The following is a 22,901-nucleotide window of genomic DNA, read 5'->3' on the forward strand; positions in this document are numbered from 1 at the left end:
TGAGGAATCAACAGCCGCCATCTTGTCGCGGACCCGATCGGGGCTTCGAGCGCGATCCACTCGGCCCCGCCGGTTCCGGGCCCCACAACCGCCCGCGCACCCCACTCCGCCCGCCGGGCCCGCTCCGCCCGGCCCTCGGCGCCAGCTCCGGCGGCCCCGCACGGCTCTCGGCTCGGCTTCCCGGAGCCGCGGCGGCGGCGGCGGCGGCGGCGGAACGGGGGTGGGGGGGGCAGCAGCGGCGGCGGCGGCGGCGGCGGCGGCGGCGGCGGCTCCGCTTCGCGCATTGTTTTTCCTCAAGGCGGCGGCGGCGGCGGCGGCTCCGGCTCCTCAAACCGAGTAGGGGAGCGAACCCCGAAGCCCCCCTCCCACCGGGCGGGGAGAGAATTCATTAATTAAGTGGGGCGAGAAGGGGGGGAGGGAGGAGGACGAGGAGGAGGAGGAGGCGGGCGGGAGGCACCATGTTCCCCGGGACTGACTGAAGCGCCCCGGCCGGGCCCCGTCGCCGCCAGCCGGGCCCCGGGGGGGCAGCCGGGCCGCCGCGCCCCCCCTCCTCGCAGTGTCGCGCTCGGGAGGGCGGGGAGGGGATGAGGGAGCCGCGGCCGGCGGCGGCAGCAGCAGCGGCGGCAGCGGCCGCGGCCGGGGGCGGGCGGTGAGCGCTGCGGGGCGCTGTTGCTGCGGCGGCGATCTCCCCGGCGCCCCCCCCACCGGCCTCCGACCCCCCCCCTCGCACGCCGGCCCCCCCCCGCTCCCCCCCGCCCGCCTCCTGACTGCCCCGGCCCCTCCGCAGCTCCGACCCCCGGCCGCGGGGCTGCTTCCGAGAGCCGGCTAAAATGGCTGAGAACTTGCTGGACGGACCGCCCAACCCCAAACGAGCCAAACTCAACTCGCCCGGGTTCTCAGCCACCGACAATACAGGTGAGGAGCGGGGCCTGGGGGGGCGCCACTTGGGGGCGGCGGGCGAGGGGGGAGCCGGGCGGCCCGGGGGGCCGGGAAGCGGAGCAGGCCCGGCCTGCGGCCCGGACCCTGCCCGGGGTTACCTGTCACGCTCCCCGCCAAAGGTGAGTAGCCATTGCAGATCACGCATAAAGGGGGGAGGGGGCTGCCCCACGCAGAAGCGGGAGGCGAGAGGTGCCACAGCGGCGAACCCTCTCCTCTGATGAGCCACAGCCCCGGAATTCCACGTCAAAATCATTCTCATCTCCCCACTTAAACACTCCACCTTTACCTTAATCACCTTAAGAAATTCTAACAAGTTGGAAGGAAGGGAGGAGTTGGGGGATTGGAAAGCGGTGAAAAAGGTACTCCGATTTAGATTGATTGGCTTTAGGGTGAGCTAAATGACTTTAACGAGGAGGGGGGAAAAAAAAAGTAAGGTGCAGTGTGTTTATTTTGTGTGGTGATATCAGACCAGTGTATCTGCTGCGGAGTGTTGAAATGTATGTGGCAGGACTGCATCTTGGTGAAGGGAAAGAAAGACTGGGGTTGAGAGATGGGGGGAACTTGAAAAATTTTCAGAATCTGCAGGACAGCACCATCAATCGTAGTGTTTAATTGGTAGCAACGCACTTGTAAGTAACTTTTTAATCGTGATTCGATCTGGAATGATAATCTTTAAAAATTCAAGCATGTTTCAGGGGAACAATACTGTTACTTTGGAAACTATCCATTTAAATCTAAAACCAAAACTTTAACAGTAATATATCCTAAAAGTTGCTATGTACTTAATTTTATATTTCTAATAATTAGGGATAATTTTAAATAAACTTATGGAAGCCAAGCCCTCCAATGAAAATAAAGCTTCACCTTTGTCTGAACTTAAGTTATTTAAAAAATTTTAAGTCTTTAAAATTTCTAGAATTTCAGATAGAAAAATTCCTGGTGATTCAGACTGTCTTGTTGTAAAGCCATACTTAATCATTAGGACTTCTTTGAAGGCTTCCTTAGGTAATAACGTTTGCAGGCTTTTTCATGTCACTACTTTTTTTTTTAATGTGCTCATTACCTTATTCCCTATTACAACCGAGAACTCTTCATATTTCCTCTTTTTTTTTGAAAACTTTTCTTTGTTCAATAAAAATGTCTTGTAGTTACTAGGATGTGGAAATTCTCAGATGAAACCTTTCCATCTCAATAGTAACATCAAAAAACTACCTTATAATAGAATGAATCCGAATTGATTCATGTATTGCTGCTGTAATGCCTATAGAAGTGCACTCTGAACTGAAAGTTTGTGAAAACACTTGTGTCTGACGTAACTTTAAACACACACGAAAAACTGCATACTTTGCAACAGAAACTTTAGCATGCCTCTGTTCTTAAATAATGCCCTATCCCTCTACCAGTTTTTTAAAGCATGTAATATTTAATTTTTACTAATATTGAAAAATGACACGCTCTTTTGCACAGGTTAACAGTTAAATTAAAACCATAAACCAGTGGGAGAAATGGTGCTCATAATTAGCTGATAATAATTTTGAGTCGATTGACTTAGAGTTTAGTTTGATACTAAATCTTTAGTTTCTTTTGTGTTTTTCCTAAGAAATATGAAAATCATAATTGTTGATTCTTTTCTATACAGAAAGGCATGGGTGTCTTTGAAATTGTCTTTTCCCCTTTTGCTCTTAATTCTGGCCTGTTTAATATGAAGTCTTTAAGTGGAAAACAAAGGACCTTAACTTTAGTAATTTTGCAACCTCAAACCTAGTAATGTTAATAAAGATTATTAATAGCAATTTTTTTTTGCTTTAGCACTGCTTTAGTTTGTTTTAATTCTACAGACAAATCTCATTCTCATCCTTAGTTAAAATCTTAACATCACTAATATTCTTTATATGGGGTCCTGTGTAAGGTATTATTACAAAGCAATTTAAAAAGATACGACCTTGCCAGACTAGTAGCTAATAATTTGAAGCAGATAGTAATGATATGGACAAAGTTGTTGGGAATACATATATATGTATATGTGTGTATATTTATATGCATATTGAACATTTAAACAATTATTTAATACATGAAATAAACCAGCAAAAGAGTGAATGTGTTTCCTAATTTAGGGAAGTGTGAAGTGAGATCTAAGAGAGTATGGAATTGGAGAAAAACCACTTTCTATCTTTAACTATTTGGAGAAAGCTTCTAATAGGAGTCACACAGAGAAACTGGAGCTAACTTGGAGATAGGAGTGTTTTATAAATACTTTGTGAGTAGTTTTAGAGAATGAATATTTGGATCTGGGAGAATAGTGGAAATATTAAGTAAATTTAGTCTGAAAGGAACCTGAAATCCTGGCAAGTGAGAAGACTATCTCTAAGCGCAAAGCTTTTAGAGATCTGAATTTGAATCCTGACTCTGATACCTGTATTTACTAGGTATGAGAGTAGACCTATCACTTCACCTCCGAGACCTCTGAAATAATTGAAGGTTGATTCCTGCTCTGACATTTTATGATTCTGAAAGTAGAAGGAAACAAGTTAGTCTGGAGAACTTTTACAGTGATTCTGAATATAGGAGCATGATCTTGACCCTCTTCCATTGTCAGTTTAATTTAAATGTTGAATCATATCTATTGCTAATAGCAGTTAGCATTTATTAAAGGCCTATTACATGTAAATATTGCACCAAGTTCTATAATGTACATAGAAGTTAAGATATTCTTTTCCAACATGCAGCTCTATTTGTTTATAAGCTTGATAGGGAGAATATATATAAAGATAACACCCAGGAGACAGTATAGTAGAGGCCCAATTGAAAAGGGTATTTATTTGTTTAAAAAAAACCTAATTTATAGTATGCTAGTAATTTTTCTATGTAGGAGGTTATTAAAGAAAAAAATGTATATCCAATTATCCTTGCTTTTATAGAACTTACTGTCTAGGAAGGGGTAAAACATACACAGTATTAGTGTATCAGAAAGTTAGAATGTATTATAGAAGGATTATTTTGGGTGGAGAGAGAGAAGAGGGACTAGAGCACTCTGGTTATCCACCTGTTATCCCTACTCTAGTCCCATAATCAGGGAGTTGGTAATGAAAGCTTCCTGGAAGAAGTGGGACTGGAACAAGTTTTAAAGGTCGAAGTTCTAATTAATTATGAAGTGACAAAAAAGAGGGGGAGCTGCAGGTTATACATGAAGCATCCAAATTACATGTTGATGGACTACTAAAGAGCTGTATGGAGGCAACATGGTTCGTGTAAATGGTGCTGGTTTTGTATCCTGGTTCTGACTTTTACTACCTTTGGGACCTCGGACATGCTATTTAAGTCATGGGTTCTAGTTTGCTCATCTGTAAAATAAAATAGATGGACAAGATGACTTTTAAGATAAGTTCCAGCCCTAAAATTTGTGATTAAAATCTCTAGGTTTTATTGTATTTTTTGTCAGACTTTACATTTTCGTTCTCCACAAATTTTGGCCCGCGATTAAAAAGTTATGAAACTTATTTAGACCAACTTATAATGTTGTGGAAGCATATTTAAAGTTTTTTCAGAAGAAAATATTGGGGGAAGAAGTCTTAAGAAAAAAGGTTCACTGAGGTGGTAGTAGTAGTGGTGGTGGTGGTGGTGGTGGTGGTGGTGGTGGTGGTGGTGGTAGTGATGATACTAGTAGTAGGAGGAAGAGGAAATTATTTTAAATAGTTTTTCTTCTGGTTTCCAAAATACCACACAAGAATATTTAACTTTCTGCCATATATTTGTTTCTATAAAGTATAGTGTATAAGTAGAATTTATATACTGATTCTGCAGGTGGAGGGAAAGCATTTCCAAAAGGGGAAGAACATGGTGTGAGGGAAAGGAATGGAGGTTTGAGGTACATGGCAAGTTTGAGGAGCAGTGAGAGGAGGCATATTTGACTGGATCAGAGATTTTTAACTTTTATTGTGTCAGTTTTTGGTACTCTGATAAAGCCTATAGACTACTCAGAATAATACTTTTAAATGCTGCAAAGGTAGCCACTGATAGGAAGAATCAGATATATAGATATTTATATATATAAAATTATATGTGTGTGTGTGTGTGTATATATATATAATTTAAAAAAAAACAAAGTAACCTTAAAAGATTTTCACACACCCCAGGTTAAGAATCCCTGGACTAGACAAAGAGTCAAACTTGGAAAATAAGAGTAGAGCTGGATTTAAGGAAGACTGTAAATGCCAAGTAATAGAGATGGATGGAACTCATGTAGTGAATAGTAGGAAGCCATGGAAGATTGTGATTTTAAAGGTAGAGGGGCCATTTTATTTTTCTCTAAAGAGTGTTGATGGGGTATGCCACTCCTTTACATGAGTCTTGGAATAGGTCTGGGGGTAACATAAACAGACACCTTGGAAAAGGGGTGGAAGTGTCTGATCTTCACATGCTTCACATGATCGTGTAGATTATATGTTGATCTAATTTTACATATAGCTTGAGAAGCACATTGGAGTGGAAGATGCTGACCTCATAGATGTTCCTGACAACCATGACTTTCACAGTATTATCAGAGTATTTTTGAAGACTTTGATCTTGGGTTAAACATGACTAAGACACCTCATTGAAAAATTTTTGAGTAAGGTTCACAGTTGTTCACAAAAAAAAAAGTTTAGTCTGATAGCAATATGAAATTTGGAGGGATTGATGATGGGAAGACCTTATAGGTTATCTCAGTTATTTAGGATGTTGTTACTGAAATGAAATGTAATAAGGTGAAGTGGCGGTGGGAGAAGAAGGGAAGTGATGACAGAGAGATTCCTGAGGTGGAATCAATAGGCTTTATCATTTGGAGGGAGTGAACAATTAAGAATAATCCCAAAGTTAAGAACATGGGAAACATGATACTGTGGTGCTACAGAGAAAATGTAAATTGGAGGGAAGGACAGGTTTAGTGGGAAAAGATAATCAGGGTTTTTGGATAGAAATGAATTTTTGAGATATTGATGGTTCTGAAGACAGGACAGACAGGATGGAAGGAAACAGGGACAAAACGTTCATGTGATTAAAAGGGGGGAGGTTTTTCTGGAAAGTAGTCTCAACATGAGTTAAAAGTATATAACTCTTCAAGTATTTGAAGGATTGTCATGTGGAAGAGGGATTAGAACTGTTTTATTGGTCCCGGGGCAGAACTAGAAACAAGCAGTAGGAATTTTGTAGAGGTAGATTAAGGTTCATTGAGTATAAGGGAATAAATACTTCAAGAAGGACCACACTTTCTCTTCATTAGAGGTATTTAAAAAGAGGCTGGAATGTTCCTTGTCAGAGGTGTTGCAGAGTGTTTCTGTTCGGTTATGAGTTGAGTCAGTATTGACTATGTCTCAATTCAGTTGCAACTCCGAAGATATTGAGGTACCTTATCTAAGATACTTTTTGTGAATCTCATTTTTTGTACTCCTTAACAAATATTTGTTAAACACTTGATCGAAAGGATCTCAAGAAATTTAGATTTATTGGTTTCTCTTAAAAGTGAGGTGTAGAGTATTACATACACTGAAATAGATTTGTGACCTAATCGATCTAAAAGTTTCCTCCAGTGATTACTAACTATTTATACTTGGATTCATTATTCTCCCAAAAGTTCAACACGGGATCTACCCAACTTGGAACAAGAAAGGTATAGATGGAACACTCAAATTTTTACCTGTCATCTCTCATTCTTTGTTTTAGTAAAGATTCTTTGTTTGGTCCTTAGTAAAGAACTATTCCCATCTTCTTTCATAGAATTCTGTGAATTGTATCTTTTACTACCGTTCTTTGGAGTTCTAGTTATGTTGCAACTTGCTCACACACACATCTCTCTCTACCTGGCCAATTCCTTCTCTGTGAAGCATATTTTTAGTTTGACAGATCTAGTAAATTGTTTGTATTAAAAAAAAAATGGGCCTTTACTGTTATAAGAAATTTGGAGTCAGTTTATGTAAACCCAAAATTATAAAGTACTTGGCAGATGTCAACAATGTAACTCTCATAAATCAATTATCTCAGTTTAAGAGTCTTGATGTAATTTTATATTTGCTTTCGTATGTATCAGAGGGATAGGTCAGGGTTTTGGGCCATTTTCCCCTAGCCTTGACTCAGCTGTTTGGATTGTCCAATTTTCACAGAAATTGTAACAATCTCTTCAATAGGTATATGTAATTGAGATTTGATAGAATTTTTCGCAGATTACCAAATAGGTTTGTTATAAAATATAGAAAGAAGTTTTTATATAAAATGTTGTTAGATTCCCTTTCTAAAAAGATAGTTTTTAATTTCATAGGCTGAAAAAGTCAAACTTTTATGTGCACTGTACACATTGTACAGTACTATACAGTATCTTTTTTTTGTGGATAGTTGTAGACCTTACTCAAAAATCTTCAATGAGATATCTTAGTCATGTTAAACCCAAGGTCAAAGCCATCAAAACATACTGTACTTAAATTATTTTGATGTTTGTATACTTTTTAAATATATTTGAAATATAGTAAAAAATATTCAAGAGTATGATACAGTATACATGTATCTTGAACTTTTTTTTTTGCAAATTTGTCAATGATAATGTTTTTTTTTTTTGGTAATACATTGGGAAAAAAAAGTTTGACCAAATTATAACTATCTGATTAAAATAAGATAGTTGAAATAGTTTGAAAAATTATGAAACCATATCCTAATTAGATCTTTATTCTACTGTATTCATCAGTACTAGCCCAGAGTTTAATTTTTCTTAGAGATGCATTATGGGAGAGTCCATTAAAATTTAAAGAGTAAAAATTTTTTTTAAGTGTTTAATCCAATTAAAATTTCAGAGGTCTTGGGACAACATTCTCAAGTCCCCAGTCAACAGCTTGGTATGACATGAATAGTGTATAGACATGTACAGTTTCTGAGTTGAGAAGTAACTTTAAGGAGATTTAATACAGTTCTTTTATTTTTTAGAAATAAATAAATTGACCCCCAAAGATGAGATTTCCTCAGAATCACCATCTTTGAGTTAATAGGGGTGGAATGAATTGGACAGCCAAATCTTTTGAGTTCCAGGTCTTAGGTCTGCCATGCTCTTGCCATTGCTCCCAGATGCTTATTTGTACTTTTTTCTTTTTTAAACGTTGGTTCTTACTCTCTCGTTTCTCTCTCTCTCTCTCCCCCCTCCCCCTCTTCTCACTTTCTCCCCTCTCTCTTTTCACGTGTGCCTATCACTATAAAACTCATCTGTAACAAATGAATATAGTTAAGGGGACAAAAAGTAAATGAATTGGCCAAGTTTGCAAATGTGCAAGACTCAACTATCCGTTCTCTGAAGTTACATTTAGATCCCATATTGGACAGTTCTGAATTCTTACTGTGATTGTAGTGTAATTGTTCTGTTAACTCTGCATTAATTTACAGATCTCAGGTTTCTTCAAGTTCTTTGTATTGGTCATTTTTTTCTGTCACAGTGTTCTTGAGAATAACAACATTAACACAAACACTGCCCAGTTAACACTATGGTGAGTGGTGGAGGATTGTGAAAGGTTTTATGGAGGAGATAACATCTGTGCTCAGCCTTGCAGAATGATAATTCCAAGAGACACAGGAATGGAGAAACACTTTCCCCTTATGGGTTGTGAAGGAATGTGCCTAGGTAATGGTTTGCCATGGTTGAAGAACAATTAGTAGTTTGGTTTAGTTGGAGCCCAAATGGAAGTAATATGAAATAAACCTGGAAAAGTAGGCTGGAGACCTTGTTGAGGTTTTAGAATGCCAGGATGAGAATTTTGACTTTATCCTAGAGTCAGGGAGTCCTTGAAGATTTTTTAGTTGTGAAATGTTCTTTGCTTTTGGGAAGATCATTTTTGGCAATTTTGTGGAGAATGGATTGAAGGGGAGAGAGATAAGGCTGGGAGATCCATTTAGAAGGCTGTTGGCAGTTGCTGAAACAAGGGGTATTTAATTACCTGTGCTAAGGGTAGTTCTTTTGAAACTAAAGAGTGGGGCATGGTTGAAGAGATGATGTTGTAGAACCTGCAAAATATAACTGTGAAATGACTATGAGAAATAACAGAAAGGGAAGGGAGCTATTGAGGCTATTGAAAGAAAGAAAAAGTATGAAGGAATGGTGGATTTAGTGGGGAAAAGGTATTTTTTACATGTTTAATTCCTTTCTTCTCAAACAAATTTATTTACCTTTCCAAAGCCTAAATTTTTTTCTTAATTTTTGTGCCGTGTTCAGTGTTGTTCTTAAACCACCTTACCATTCTTCTCAATATTGAAACCGCTCATGAAATCTTGTTTTCCAGAGGAACTATGACAATTTCCTTTAGTAACCTAATCTAGTGTTAAAAAATATTGGTTTAGAAAATTCCTAAATCACTCATGCAGCAATTTAAAATAGCCTTTTAGTTTTATCAATAACGCATAGCTGTTAACCTGTTCCATATATAATTATTGTTAACTCTAAATTGAAAAAGCGAAGTTTTTTGGAGCTCTAAGATTAAAGCAAAAGTTGTGCTGCTTTCTTTTCTAACATTTTACTGAGGGATTTTGATATTGTTAGATTATTAGGTTTCAGTTATGTTTGACTATATGTAGAAGAAAGACTATTGAATTTGGAGTCAGAAGACTTAAAATATCAGAGGACTAGGCTTTTAATATGAGCATTACACACTTCCTCTGGGATATTGGGCAAGTCATTTCAACTCTTTTGGACTGTATTTTCCCAATTTGTAAAATGAAAAGTATTGGATTAGATAATGTCTTAGGTTTCTTACAGCTCTAAATATAAAATTTTGTGAAGATATGAGAGGTTTGAGAGTGATATCTTCCCATTCTTCAGAAGCAACTGTTCACATTTAGACATATCTAACTGTTAGAAAGCTTTTCTTGTATCAGAACAAAACCAGCCTCTTTAACCAGTATATCTAGTTTTTGCCATCCAGGGGCAAAAAGAAACAAATCTGACAACCCTTCAGGTACTTTGAGGGTAGGGGTAAGGAAAATTGTCTTTTTTTTTTCAGACCAAACCCCCATGTTCAAGCTTCTTTGGCATTCTCTCCCATTCTATGTAATTCTGTGGATGTAATCCAAATGTTCTCTAGCCTTCTTAAATACAGTTTCCACAGTTAGAGAGATCTAAATGCTGTGAGATTTGAATTTCCCTTGATTGTTAAATCAACAAAAATTAATTAGTGATGTCTACATGCCTGTAACTATGCTAGATTCTGGGATAAAAGACGAAAAAAAAGAATTCAGTTTCTACCTTCAAGGAACTTACATTCTCTGTGGGAAGAAAACATTGTACACATAGAGGTAAATGTATGTATAAAAAAAGTGCAAGTGTAAAATTTTTTAAAAAGCATACATTTAAAAAAGGAAACATTGTACATATAGATAAAAACGTATGTATGAATTGAAGATAATTTTGATGGAGTGAAAGACTGGCATGGAGAAATCAGAAAAAGATTTCATGTTACCATTTGAGCTGAGCTTTGAAAGAAACTTGATTCTGAGAAGCCAAGATGAGGAAGTGCATTCTAGATATGAGGGAAAACCTGCATAGAGGTAGAAGATGGGATTATTATTTGTAAGAAACATCAGGAGACCAATCGGGCTAAATGGAAGAGTGTGTGGATGAGAGTACTGCAAAATAAGTTTGAGATTTTATATAGATACTAAAGCGAGTAGGCACTAAAACTTACTGATCTGAGGAATGACATGATCAGAACTATGGTTTAAGAATAGAGAGTATTGCTAAAATTTCCCTTACAAGGGATAAAGGGATATAATAAACTACAGGGGGTGACCACTGAATGAATAAAGGCAGAAGGCAAAAAATATGAGAGATGTAAAGATGTTTAAAAGGATAAAATAAAAAGAACTTACTAGAATTTTTGATTGCCGTGTTTGTTTAGTTTTAATTAATATTGAACTTTTATTCCATTAAACATCCAAGGTAAGGGGCAGCTAGGTGGCACAGTGGATAGAGTACTGGCCCTGGAGTCAGGAGTACCTGGGTTCAAATCCGGTCTCAGACACTTTATAATTACCTAGCTGTGTGGCCTTGGGCAAGCCACTTAACCCATTTGCTTTGCAAAAAAAAAAATCCAAGGTCTTTTAATGATCAGGATTGTTTAGTCATGAATCCTTTATTATGTTGCATTTTTTTAACCCAGGAGTATTAAATTTATATTCTTTTTAATTTTGTCAAGTTGATATAGAATTAAATAGTGAAAAATAAAAAAAATAAATTTCACTTTATTAAGTAACATTTATTTTCTCATATCTATATTTGCCAAACCTGCCTTAATTACTTCTTTTCAATAGAGCTTCACCTTGTTTTTAACACAATAATTATACACCATAACAGTTGCATGCAAGTCAATTTGTATTGTAAATTCATTGGGGAAGTTCACCAAAGGAACAATGTAATTAATAACTCTTGAAATACAGCTCTTATTTACTTTGCTTAAAAACTACTTGTGGAACTATGGTAAGAGGTAGTGTAGTTGTTATTGTTGCTATTTTAACTGGGAAGAATTCAAAGTTGAGTTAGATTTAAATGATTTCCTCAATGACAATAGGTTATCAAAGGAAGTTATACTTTCCTCTGAGTCGTTTTAATGTTGATTGATGAATTTTCAAAGACTGCTTTTTCAATGTAAATTATCTCCTACGAATTAATTTTTTTTTGAAGAAAAGTTACTTTTTAACTTTTTCTTCTAAATATTACCTATTTATAAGGGTGTGGATAAACAGAAAGCAAAATAAATACTTGTAAATGTGAGCCTCATTCTTCTATATCCTGAACCTTTTATCACTATATAAGTTCTACTATGAACGTTTTTGGATATATGGGATTTTTTTTCCCCTCTATAATTGACCTTCTGGTTATATGCTTAGTGTATTCCCTGATTCAGAAATTATGTATAGATTAGTGACTTTTAAATTAAAATTCCAAATTGTTTTCTAAAATAGTTGGACCGTTTCATAGCTCCAGTTGTAATATATTGCTTATGTACATCCCACATCCCCTTTAAACTTTGCATCTCTTGAATTTTTGTTTTTATTATTGAGAATTGGGGATTTTTTAAAACAGTTTTTGTTAGTTTTCAAAAAAAGAATTGCAGTCTACCTCTTCATATCCTTTTGTCATTTTTCTATTGAGGAGTGGCCCATGTTCATGTATTTTTTTTTTTAGGTTTTTGCAAGGCAAATGGGGTTAAGTGGCTTGCCCAATGCCACACAGCTAGGCAATTATTAAGTGTCTGAGACCGGATTTGAACCCAGGTACTCCTGACACCAGGGCCGGTGCTTTATCCATGGCACCACCTAGCCGCCCCATATATTTGTTTTAATTACATATTTAATTTTGGACATGAGACCTTTTTATGAGATATTTGTTGCAAATATTCTCTCTCCCCCCCCCTCCCCCAACAGCTTCTTTTCTGATTCTAAATGCATTGACTTTATTTGTGGTAAAACTTGATCAAAGTAATTTCTTCCAAAGCATTTTCCTGTTTTCTTGTTAGTTTTTGTCAAATAGAGTTCTTTTTTTTTTTTAAGGTTTTTTTTTGCAAGGCAGATGGGGTTAAGTGGCTTGCCCAAGGCCACACAGCTAGGTCATTAAGTGTTTGAGACTGGATTTGAACCCAGGTACTCCTGACTCCAAGGCTGGTACTTTATCCACTAAGCCACCTAGCCACCCCTAGAGAGAGTTCTTAACTGAGAGTTGATATCTCCTTGGGTTTACTGAATTCTAGGTTACTAATAGCCAGCTCCTTCTAGGGCTTTTTTACCAGGTCTGTTCCACTGATCAACTTTTCTCTTTTTTTAACCAATATCAAATGGTTTCTGATGATCACTTTATAGTATAGTTTGACCTCTTATTAATCTTATGTCTTCTCCCTGCTGGTGATTTTTTTTCTTTATATTTTTTCTTTTTGTTTTCTAAATGCATTTTTTGGACTACTTCAGTAGAATAGCTTTAGTAATATTGAAGTAGAGGTAGAATCACTAATCACAATTAATATCTCTCTTTAGTTATTTAAAATTTATTTGTATACATAGCATTTTGTAGTTGTATTTATATAAATCCTAGGACAGGCAATTGAGTCCGACCTTAGACACTTGCCATTTAACAGATGTGTGACCTTGAGCAAGTCACTTAATTCTGACTGCCATAAATCCAGAACCATCTCTATTTATTCTGATTCAAATCTGACAACTTGACCCAGGTCGCTCCGAGGAGAAAGTGAAGCTGGTGACTTAGCACAGCATCCCCTACACTCAAATTCAGGTATCACCTCCCTGATGTTGTGGTCTTCTTCAGAAATAAAGAACAAAAAAACAAAACTGTATAAATCCTAACTTTAACTTATTGTATATTTGGGTTTTTGTTTTTCCTGGTCAACTGATCACACCCAAATATTTGTCTTGTAAACTTTATTAAATTGTAGTTAAATAACTTAAAAGTTTAATTAGAAAGGCATTGTGACTGTTTCATCTAAAAAAAAACTATGGAATACATTTGGTATGGCCTTTTTAGTGACATTTAGTCAAACTGCATGATGATAAACAACAAAAAGTCTGAAATAATGATGATTTTCAGAAACATGGAGTAATATTTTGGGGAAAGAACCCTGAATATGTATCATTTGAAGCTCCTGTTATAAAGGAATCCTTTTGGGTGTCCTCTATTGTCATATAAATACAAACCATTTTATGTTATGATTTGCATATTTGGAAGTTCACATTTTTGAAAGTTTATATATTGGATAGAAGAGGGTCATCTCTTCAAATAATTTTATCAATATTTTATCACTTGATTGAAAGTATCAATTTATAGTTCCTATTCAAGAGGACTTTTCTAAATATCGAATTTATATTTATATTTTAACTTTATACTCAACAAATGAAACTGTAAAAGTGAATATAGGAAATAAGTGCAGAAAACCTCGATTCACTGTAAGAATCCAATGGGGGTGGTGCAGCTAGATAGCACAATGGATAGAGAGTGTATCAGGCCTGGAGTCAGGAGTACCTGAATTCAAATTCCGGCCTCAGACACATAATAATCACCTAGCTATGTGACCTTGGGCAAGTCACTTAACCCCATTGCCTTGCCACAGGGAAAAAACCAATAAGAATCCAATGAGGGGAGAAATAGAACTGATAATCTTTTGTTTTGAAATATTCTGATGTGAATCATCTTTTAATATTTTATTTGTTTTTCCAGCTACATGCAATAGTAGTTTTTGCCAATCTCATTATTTTTGGCAAGGTTTTGCATTTTACATTTTTTCTGTCTCCCTCCTTCCCTCTCCTCTTCCCCCAACAGAAAGCAATCTGATAGGCTCTACATCCACAATCCTGCTAAACAATAGATCCATATTGATCATGGTGTGAGGGAAGAATCAAGTCAAGATGAAAGAAAGAAAACATTAGAGGGAAGAAAATGACATAATGCATAAGACAACTTTTAAAAGCTGAAGATAGTAAGCTTCACAGTTTAAACTCTACAGTTCCTTCTCTTGGTATAGATGGTATTTTCTAGCATAGACTTTTCTTTTTGTTTTTTGTTTTGATTTTTTGGGGGGTTTTTGCAAGGCAATGGGGTTAAATGACTTGCTCAAGGTCACACAGCTAGGTAATTATTATTAAGTGTCTGAGGCTAGTTTTGAACTCAGGTGCCCCTGACTCCAAGGCCAGTGCTTTATCCACTGTACCACCTAGTTGCCCTATCATAGACTTTTTTTTTTTTTTAGGTTTTTTGCAAGGCAAACTGGGTTAAGTGGCTTGCCCAAGGGCCACACAGCTAGGTAATTATTAAGTGTTTGAGATCGGATTTGCACCCAGGTACTCCTGACTCCAGGGCCGGTGCTTTATCCACTATGCCACCTAGCTGCCCCTTATCATAGACTTGTCTTTGATTATTGTATTGCTGAAATAAAGAAATATATCATAATTAATTTTCACCCCATGTATTATTGTTAGTATATATAATGTTCTGGTTCTGCTCATTTCACTCTGCATCAATTCATGTGAGTCTTTTAAGGCTTGTCTGAAATTCTGTCCCTCATAATTTCTTATAGAACAATGATATTCCATAATGTGAATCATTTTAAAGAGTGCCATCTATATTCAAATTCATTTCTACTTGTTGTTCAGCTTCAAATGACCAGAAAAGGTTACCCCTTCAAGCTTTCTTGTGAATTGCTATTTCAACCACTTGGGGAGAAAGTAAGATGGTATCATGTGAGCTAAATAGTTAAATAAAAGGTAAGCCATATTCCTTTATGTAAAATTTGTAATTAATATAAGACCTAGTTTGTAGCTATTGAATATTATATACATGTGTATACAAATTTCAATTTATGTAATAATCATGTGAATTGATTTTTGTATTCAATCTGTAATTCTCTTGGCCACAATTTCTAACATTAGTTTCTTTTTTCTTTAATCCTTTCTCCAAAGTCTCAATTACTTAATGATCCATCAGTGAACTTAAAACTGCTTTTAAAAGTCCTTCTGAGGGACTTCTATTGTATTATAGATGATCAAATTTGAATCTTCATTTTAACATTTCTTAAAACCCAATACTTTTATTTCTTTCCTTGTTAAAAGGCAGATGTGGGCATCTAGTTGACACAGTGAATAGAGTACTGGAATCACGAAGACCTGAGTTGAAATTTTGCCTCAGACAGAATTTGATATTAGTATATTTACTAGTGGTATGACTCTGGGCAAGAAATTTTATCTCTGCCTTAGTCTCTTCATTTGCAAAATGGGAATAATAATAACTCCTACCTTTCAAAATTGTTTTAAGGACAAGTGAGATATTATTTGTAAAATGTTTTGCAAACTTATAGTACATAAAAGTGGGAGCTATTACTCCATGGAGATCAGCATCAAAAGGCTTTGAATAATGCTGACTAATAATGACTGAAAAATTATTTACATGGTCATATGAAGATAATTTATATAAATTTCCCTTCCAGAAAACTTTATTTTTTATTACATACCAAATTCACATAAATGTTTATTGAGTTGAAAATCCTTTCTCTGAGCTTCCAAGTTATCCACCATTCTAGAAACAATTTCATGGAGCCAACTGCTTTAAAGTGCTATTTATGTTCATGCTTAATTTATTTGTTTCCATTTCTGTGGTTTGTACATGTCATCCTTCTTCATTTTCTTTCTCCCTGTTAATCTATGCCTTTCCTCTCAGATTCATTTGTCCCCTTTCATGAGTTTCTTTTATTATCCCCTTTCTGATGATTGTATTTTTCTGTAGCATTTTGTAGCATTTATATGTATATGCATTTCTTCTCTGTGTTTAAATGCATCCCTTTTTCCTCATCAAATTTTCTTATTTAATTCTCTATCTCCCTAGCTCCTATTAATATAATAGTTACCAAAATTATTGATAGACAGATAGTGATGGCTAATATTACTTAGTAAATTGGAAGTCTTTCCCTATGCTTCATCAAAATGAATGTATAGAATAGCTTAAGACAGAAGGCTGAAAGTCTTTTTTTTTTTTTGCAAGGCAAACAGGGTTAAGTGGCTTGCCCAAGGCCACACAGCTAGGTAATTATTAAATGTCTGAGACTGGATTTGAACCCAGGTACTCCTGACTCCAAGGCCAGTGCTTTATCCACTGCGCCACCTAGCCACCCCAAGGCTGAAAGTCTTAATTAAAATTTTTGTTATTTCTGGCAAACAAATATAAAGTTGACTCAATACATGGATACTGTTTATATGTCAAATAGAGGAAAACCTCATTAATTTGTAGTTGGTGAGATTAGCCCAATCTAAAGTAGTAAAAAAAAGTGTTAATTACAAAAAAATTTTAAAACAACTAAGTTTTGTTTTCCTTATACTAATCAACCAAATCAAAAATTGGGTAACTGTTCTTTGGTATTGTTAAAAAATGAATGAAAAATTATTAGTAACATGGGCAGTAGTTTTGAAGTCATCTCTAGTGCAACTTTTTAATGAATAAACAAAGGGCTCACAGAAAGATTTTCCAAACTCAAAGAGCTAAATGGATATTAGTGGCAGAGTTGAGAAAAGAATCCAAGTCTTCTAATTGACTGCTGGAAAGAGATAACTTTTGATTTTATAGGGTTGCTTGAGCGATTAAGAGGTTAAGTTAAATGCTTTAAAGTTCCTTAAACAAATGGTTATTTCCATTTGACCAGAGCAAGAAACAATAATCATGATAAAAATTGATATGTAGAACTCAAGGTACTTAATGTACATTTTCTCATTTGAATCCTTGCAGCAGTACTGTGACATAGGTACTCCTAATATTATCACCTCCAATTTCCAGATGAATCTGCTGAGGGACCTAACTTGAGGCTTAACTGAGTCTTAGCCAATTATTGAAAGTGTCAGGTGAGAGATTTGAATTCAGGTTTAATTTAAGTTTATTTTGCCTGAGGAAGGAGCACATGGTCTCCACTAGGCTACAATGCTGGGAGGTGAAGTGATTTTTCTCTTAGAAGAATCTTAACTCATTTATAGAGTAGAGATTTTCAGTCCTTGCACTTGTATGCCTGGTCCCTACACGATGCCAGGTACAAAGAAGTTGATTAATAAATGTTGATTTATTGCCCATAGCCACAAATCTTGTGTCAGAGCCAGAAAACTAACCTAAGTTCTTTGACACAAAATCCAGTACTCTTCCATTCTTTTTTTTGCTCCTGCAATATTAACTAAAATATTGAAATTAAAAAATTTTACGCAAGAAGGAACATCTCTATACACATATTACTTTAAAAATTGTACTTGCAATGTTTTCTCAACCTCCTTATAATGAAATGTTGCAATGACCTTTTTCCCCCCCAGCATTATTGCTCAGGCCATACATATCTTACTCCCCCAAATTAAAAATTTGTGGAAAAGAGAGAACACCCTTAACAAATAAGTGTAGTTAAGGAAAATGTCCATAATGGCCCTGTCCAGAAACGAATGTCTTTTCACCTTGTTTCCCAGCACCTCTTTGTCGGGGTGGGGTTAGGTAAAATGAGTAATCTGAAGGTTAGTGCTTTGATATTAGAGTTAAGCCTTTTATAGTTATTTTTCTCTGCGGTGTTTTTGTCTTTAGTTGAATTTTTCAAGTTCTGCTTACTTCACTTTGCTAAGATTCTCTGAAATCATCTCTTTTATCATTTCAGACAAAATAATATTTTACAGCCTCTATATATCACAATTGGTTGCAATTTTAGATATTTCCTCCCCCTTTTAATACTTCTTTCAGAATCAGAATGTTTGTTTTGCTTGTGACTATTTCCTCTATATTATCCTCCTTTTCATCCTTTCTTATATCTTCCACCTCCCAGTTTCCTGTTGAGTTTGATCTGTTTCTTTGTCAAATTATGAAAGTTCAATCTTCCTTTGTCCATTTCAAGTAAGATTAAGATTCATGCAGTGCCCGTTTTTGTGTACTCACCCCTTCCTTCAATTGCTTAGGCCACATCTCACTCCCTCCATTCCTCCATTTTTGCATATTCTTCTCACCACATTATTATCACCAGATAATTGACAAGTTCTTCATTTCCTTCTTTCTTTTCTACTCTGTTATCGTCCTCTTTTTATCCTTTCTTTTCTTTCTCTTTTTAAAATTTAGAACAGATCCAGTTCTGCTCTAGAACCCTTGTTTTTCTTAATGACTCCTCCTGTACCCTTTAAGCATTTTATGATTTCTTGAAGGCAAATTTGTTTTTTCTCTTCAGAATGTTATTACTCCAGCATATAGTCCCTTCTAATTTAGCTTTCTGTGTTTCAGTCCAACTCAACTCAGGTCTTTTCATCATAAATGCTTGAAAATTCTTTTTTTTTTAAGGTTTTTATTTTTTTTTAAGGCAAATGGGGTTAAGTGGCTTGCCCAAGCCCACACAGCTAGGTAATTATTAAGTGTCTTGAGACCGATTTGAACCCAGGTACTTCTGACACCAGGGCCGGTGCTTTGTCCACTACCTACCTAGCCTCCCCTTTTTCTTTTTTCTTTTTTAGATTAATGCTTGAAAATTCTAAGGTCTCCTCTGTTACTGTTGTTTTTGTGGTGGGGTTGTCTTGTTTTTTGATTAAACTAGATGAGATAGTAAAGAACTATAGGAAGAACTGAGTTTGATTTCCATCTCAGATAGGAGCTGTGTAACTCTGAGCAGGTCACTAAACCTGTTTGCTGTTTCGATTTCCTTAGTTATAAAATAGGGATAATAGTACTTAGCTCTCAGGGATCAAATGAGATAGTTTTTCTGCCTTCACTTTGCCCTCTGGTTCTACTAGATTGCTGGTTTATGATTTTAAAAATTTGATTTATTTAGCATTTTATCCCCCCCCCCCCCAGTTTATGTACATTTATGATTCCTTGAAAAAGAGTATCTGGAATTCTTAAAAATTCTGATTTTTGAGGTAGTCCAGTGTTTCTAAATTATCTCTCAACTTGTTTTCCAAGTCAGTTGTTTTTGAAATCATGTATCTTATTTTGTATTCTTTGAATTTTTTGATACTGTTTCAATATTTCTTCTGTGTTAAAGAATCATTGATTTCTTTTCAGTCCATTTTATTTTTCCAGGGAGTTCATTTTTTTCCTCTTCTTATCTGCTCATTTTCATTCTAATTCTTTTTTCTAGGGATTTAATTTCATATTTCATCTAAGTATATGTAGTCCTTCTGGAAAAACCATTTTTTTTTGCATATTGCTGTTTTATTTATTTTACTCATTGCTCTAGTTTTAGGTAATGAATTGGGGCTTTGTGCTAAGGCCAGTTTCTATACTCACTTGGGTTTTTTTCTATGTGGGAGAGTTATGTCACATTTCTTTGACTGATCTCTCCTTGTATCCTTTCACTCATTTCTATGTTAAGTGGTTAGGGCTCTTTATAATTTTTCCTTTAGGTAAGGTTTCCTGGGACCTCTTTAACAACTCCAAGAGCTAGAAGCCTCTGGACTTAGGCTGATGATCCTGGTCTGAGGGCTCAACTCTCCCTTCTTCCCCTTTTACTTTTCTTACTAACCTGGGACTTTTTCACAGAGCTATGCTTTTGCTGCATCTCTGCAGACACAAAACCTTGTAGACTTCAGACTTTTGTCTCCAAGTTCTCTCTTTCTAAGGTCCTGGAGAGTTTTTGAAATGTTTGTTCATAAATTTGTTCTTAAAATACTTTCATGAATGCTTTTTGTTTTTTATATCATTATAATTTCCATATATACCTCTCTCTTAATTCTCCTTCCCTTTTAATAAAGAAAAAAATAAAAGCGACCAATGCAGTGATTTCATCTGAAAATTATCTACACAGCATTTCTGATTCTTTCCTCAGAACATGTTTAATTTCTTAAATCATTATTGGCTTTTAGTTTCCCAGTGTAACTTCTTTTTAATGATCTTTTCACTTAAGTTATAGCCATTGTTCAAATACATTTTTTCTTGCTATATCAATTAACATAATACCTAAAGAAAAGTTACATTTTGACCACCTATACTTCAAGGATTTGTAATTTCATTTGATTTTTGTTATTTCTAATTACAGCCCCTCTCACTCAATATAAATGGTTTCTAAAAGTTGCTTTAGTAGAAAAATTTATTATCCAGTGGCTCTCCATCATAGATTGGCCGGTTTTTGGACAACATAGTTTTGTTACCCAGCCTTGTTCTTCTTATAATTTATAACTTATAACTTGGGTAGGATCTGCTGGTACATTGGCTAAAGCTATGTTGGAAGAAGACAATTACATTTATACTAAAAATTATATTGGTAATGGTAGTAGCAATAGAAATTAGTAGTAGTAGTAGTAGTAGTAGTAGTAGTAGTAGTAGTAGTAGTAGTAGTAGTAGTAGTAGTAACAGTAACTACAGTTCTTGGCAAAATTCTCATATGAACCTGACAGCAACCTTGTAGGTTAAGGGGTGTGTGTGTGTGTGTGTTTTCCCTCAAAAATGTTAATCATAGCAAAGATTTGTGATAGGTGATTGGTAACGTATGATACTGTGAAATTTAGGTTTTCTATATTTATTTGGTTTTTGCCAGGTAATGGGGTTAAGTAACTTGGCCACATAACTAGGTAATTATTAAGTATCTGAGGCTGGATTTGAACTAAGGTTCTACTGACTCCAGGGTTAGTGCTCTATCCACTGCCCCATCTAGCTTCCCCCAGTTTTCCTATATTTAATATATATATAATGTTTGTTTTGGTCTATGTCCGTGAAACTCGATCTGTTTGAGAAACTTCCTTTTTTAATGCAGATCTACTATTCTGTATTTTATGTCACAAATGGGAATTGGACCTAGGTCCTTATAGATCTCTAACCCACTATTGTAGGTTTCCCTCTACAATTTGTAAAATACTTTTTCCACAACAATACTATGAATTACATAGAGTCAGAATGTCAGTATAATCACCCCCATTTTATAAATGAAGGACAGAGGAAGTTATTTGTCCAAGGCCACACTGCTAATCTGTGTGTCAGAATAGTTAGAAATCCAGATCTCCATTATCATATATTTTCCTACTTCTATTCCCTTACCACATCCCCCTCTTTTTTTTTTTTTTTTTTTTTTTTTTTTTTTTGCGGAACGAGTCCTTTATTGGGGGGAGAAACAAGCCAGGGAGTCACAACGGGGTGGGGAGCTTCGCCCGGGCCGCCTCCAAACAACGCTCTGTGGAAGGGGCCGCTCCCAACAGCTTGTCCTCTGCTGCCACGTCAGTCAGCTGGCATGGAGGGGGCACGCACCCGCTCACCCCTCTTCTTTTAAAATGCTTTTTTCCCCTTTATCAAAGTCATTTCCAGAAATAATTTCCATCCCTCCATCCATACTCTCAAAAAAGAAAAACATTTAAGAATGTCACTTGATAGTTTTGTATAACAGTACCATGTATAACTGTATACCACATTCTGCCTTGGTAGTTTGCCTGTACTGTACAAAGAAGAGGGACTTTTGTTTCATTATTTATTTTTGTCAATCTTTTCCCCAGGCAGTCAGTGAGGTTTCTTCTGGATTTCACTCTCTTCAGTTCTTCACTTCCCCTATTCAGTCAGTTACTGTCTTAACATCTTTGGCATAGGCCCTCTTCTATCCTCCGACCTGCCGGTCTTCTAGTCTTCCTTTCTGGCCTTCTGTAGTAATAGCTTTGTGATTAGGTTTCTGTCTCAATCCTTTTCTTACTCCATCTTTTACTCACTAAGCATATTGATCCTCCTAAAGTTCAGAACAGTGACTGTGTTATCACCCTATTGATAAACTCCAGTAACTTCAGGATCAAGTATGAAATCCTTGGTTCAATTTTTAAAATTAAAGGCTGTTTTTGCTTTACTTTTTTTTCTAGTAACTTAGCACAGTGCATGGCTCATAATGGCTGTTTAATAAATACTTGCTGATTTATTATTTTTTAAATTGCCCAGAGTTTGGCTTAGAATTAAAATATATTAAACTATTTGAGAATAGGCATTATTTTTTTCTTCTCTAGGACCCACTACTGAATAAAGTTAACTACAGAATGTCTATTTTATGTCAGTTTGTTAGATTGGTCTTTAGTGAGGTGTAGGCTATTGTAAATAATATAAAGAAAAGAAAACTGAAATACTTCAGAACTTAGTAATGCAATGACATTTTTCTTTAGAGCACTGATGGTGAAGCATACCTACCTCTTGCTTCTTAGCTGAGAACCTTGATTGTGTTTGTATTGCAAGGAGAGTATTATATACCTAGAGGAATTGTTGAGAGGTAACACTGATTTGTAAAGAGAAAGAAAAATTATCAATAAAACAGTTATGGGAAAAGGGAAACCAGTGTGTGTGTGTGTGTGTGTGTGTGTGTGTGTGTGTACACACACATATATAGAGAGTATAATTCAGGGTGAATAAAAAATAAAATCATTTATTGTGAAGGGAAACTTGAAGACTTTGATTTTCTACTCTCTTTCAGGTACTTATTTTTTGCCCCCCCTATAAAATTTTTACATTGGTTTCT

General features: G+C 36.3%; 1 protein-coding gene across 1 annotated transcript in view; it reads left to right on the plus strand.

Moving 5' to 3' along the window:
- The first annotated feature begins 752 nt into the window (after positions 1–752).
- CREBBP (CREB binding lysine acetyltransferase) overlaps positions 753–22,901 on the plus strand; it is a 148,331-nt gene continuing 126,182 nt past the window's right edge. Inside the window, exon 1 of the mRNA XM_074196859.1 lies at positions 753–915. Coding sequence (XP_074052960.1) covers positions 831–915 — 85 coding nt within the window. The 5' untranslated portion in view covers positions 753–830. The remainder of the gene's footprint in view (positions 916–22,901) is intronic.

Source organism: Macrotis lagotis, chromosome 8 (assembly GCF_037893015.1).
Source record: "Macrotis lagotis isolate mMagLag1 chromosome 8, bilby.v1.9.chrom.fasta, whole genome shotgun sequence".
Taxonomy (NCBI): Eukaryota; Metazoa; Chordata; class Mammalia; order Peramelemorphia; family Peramelidae; genus Macrotis; species Macrotis lagotis.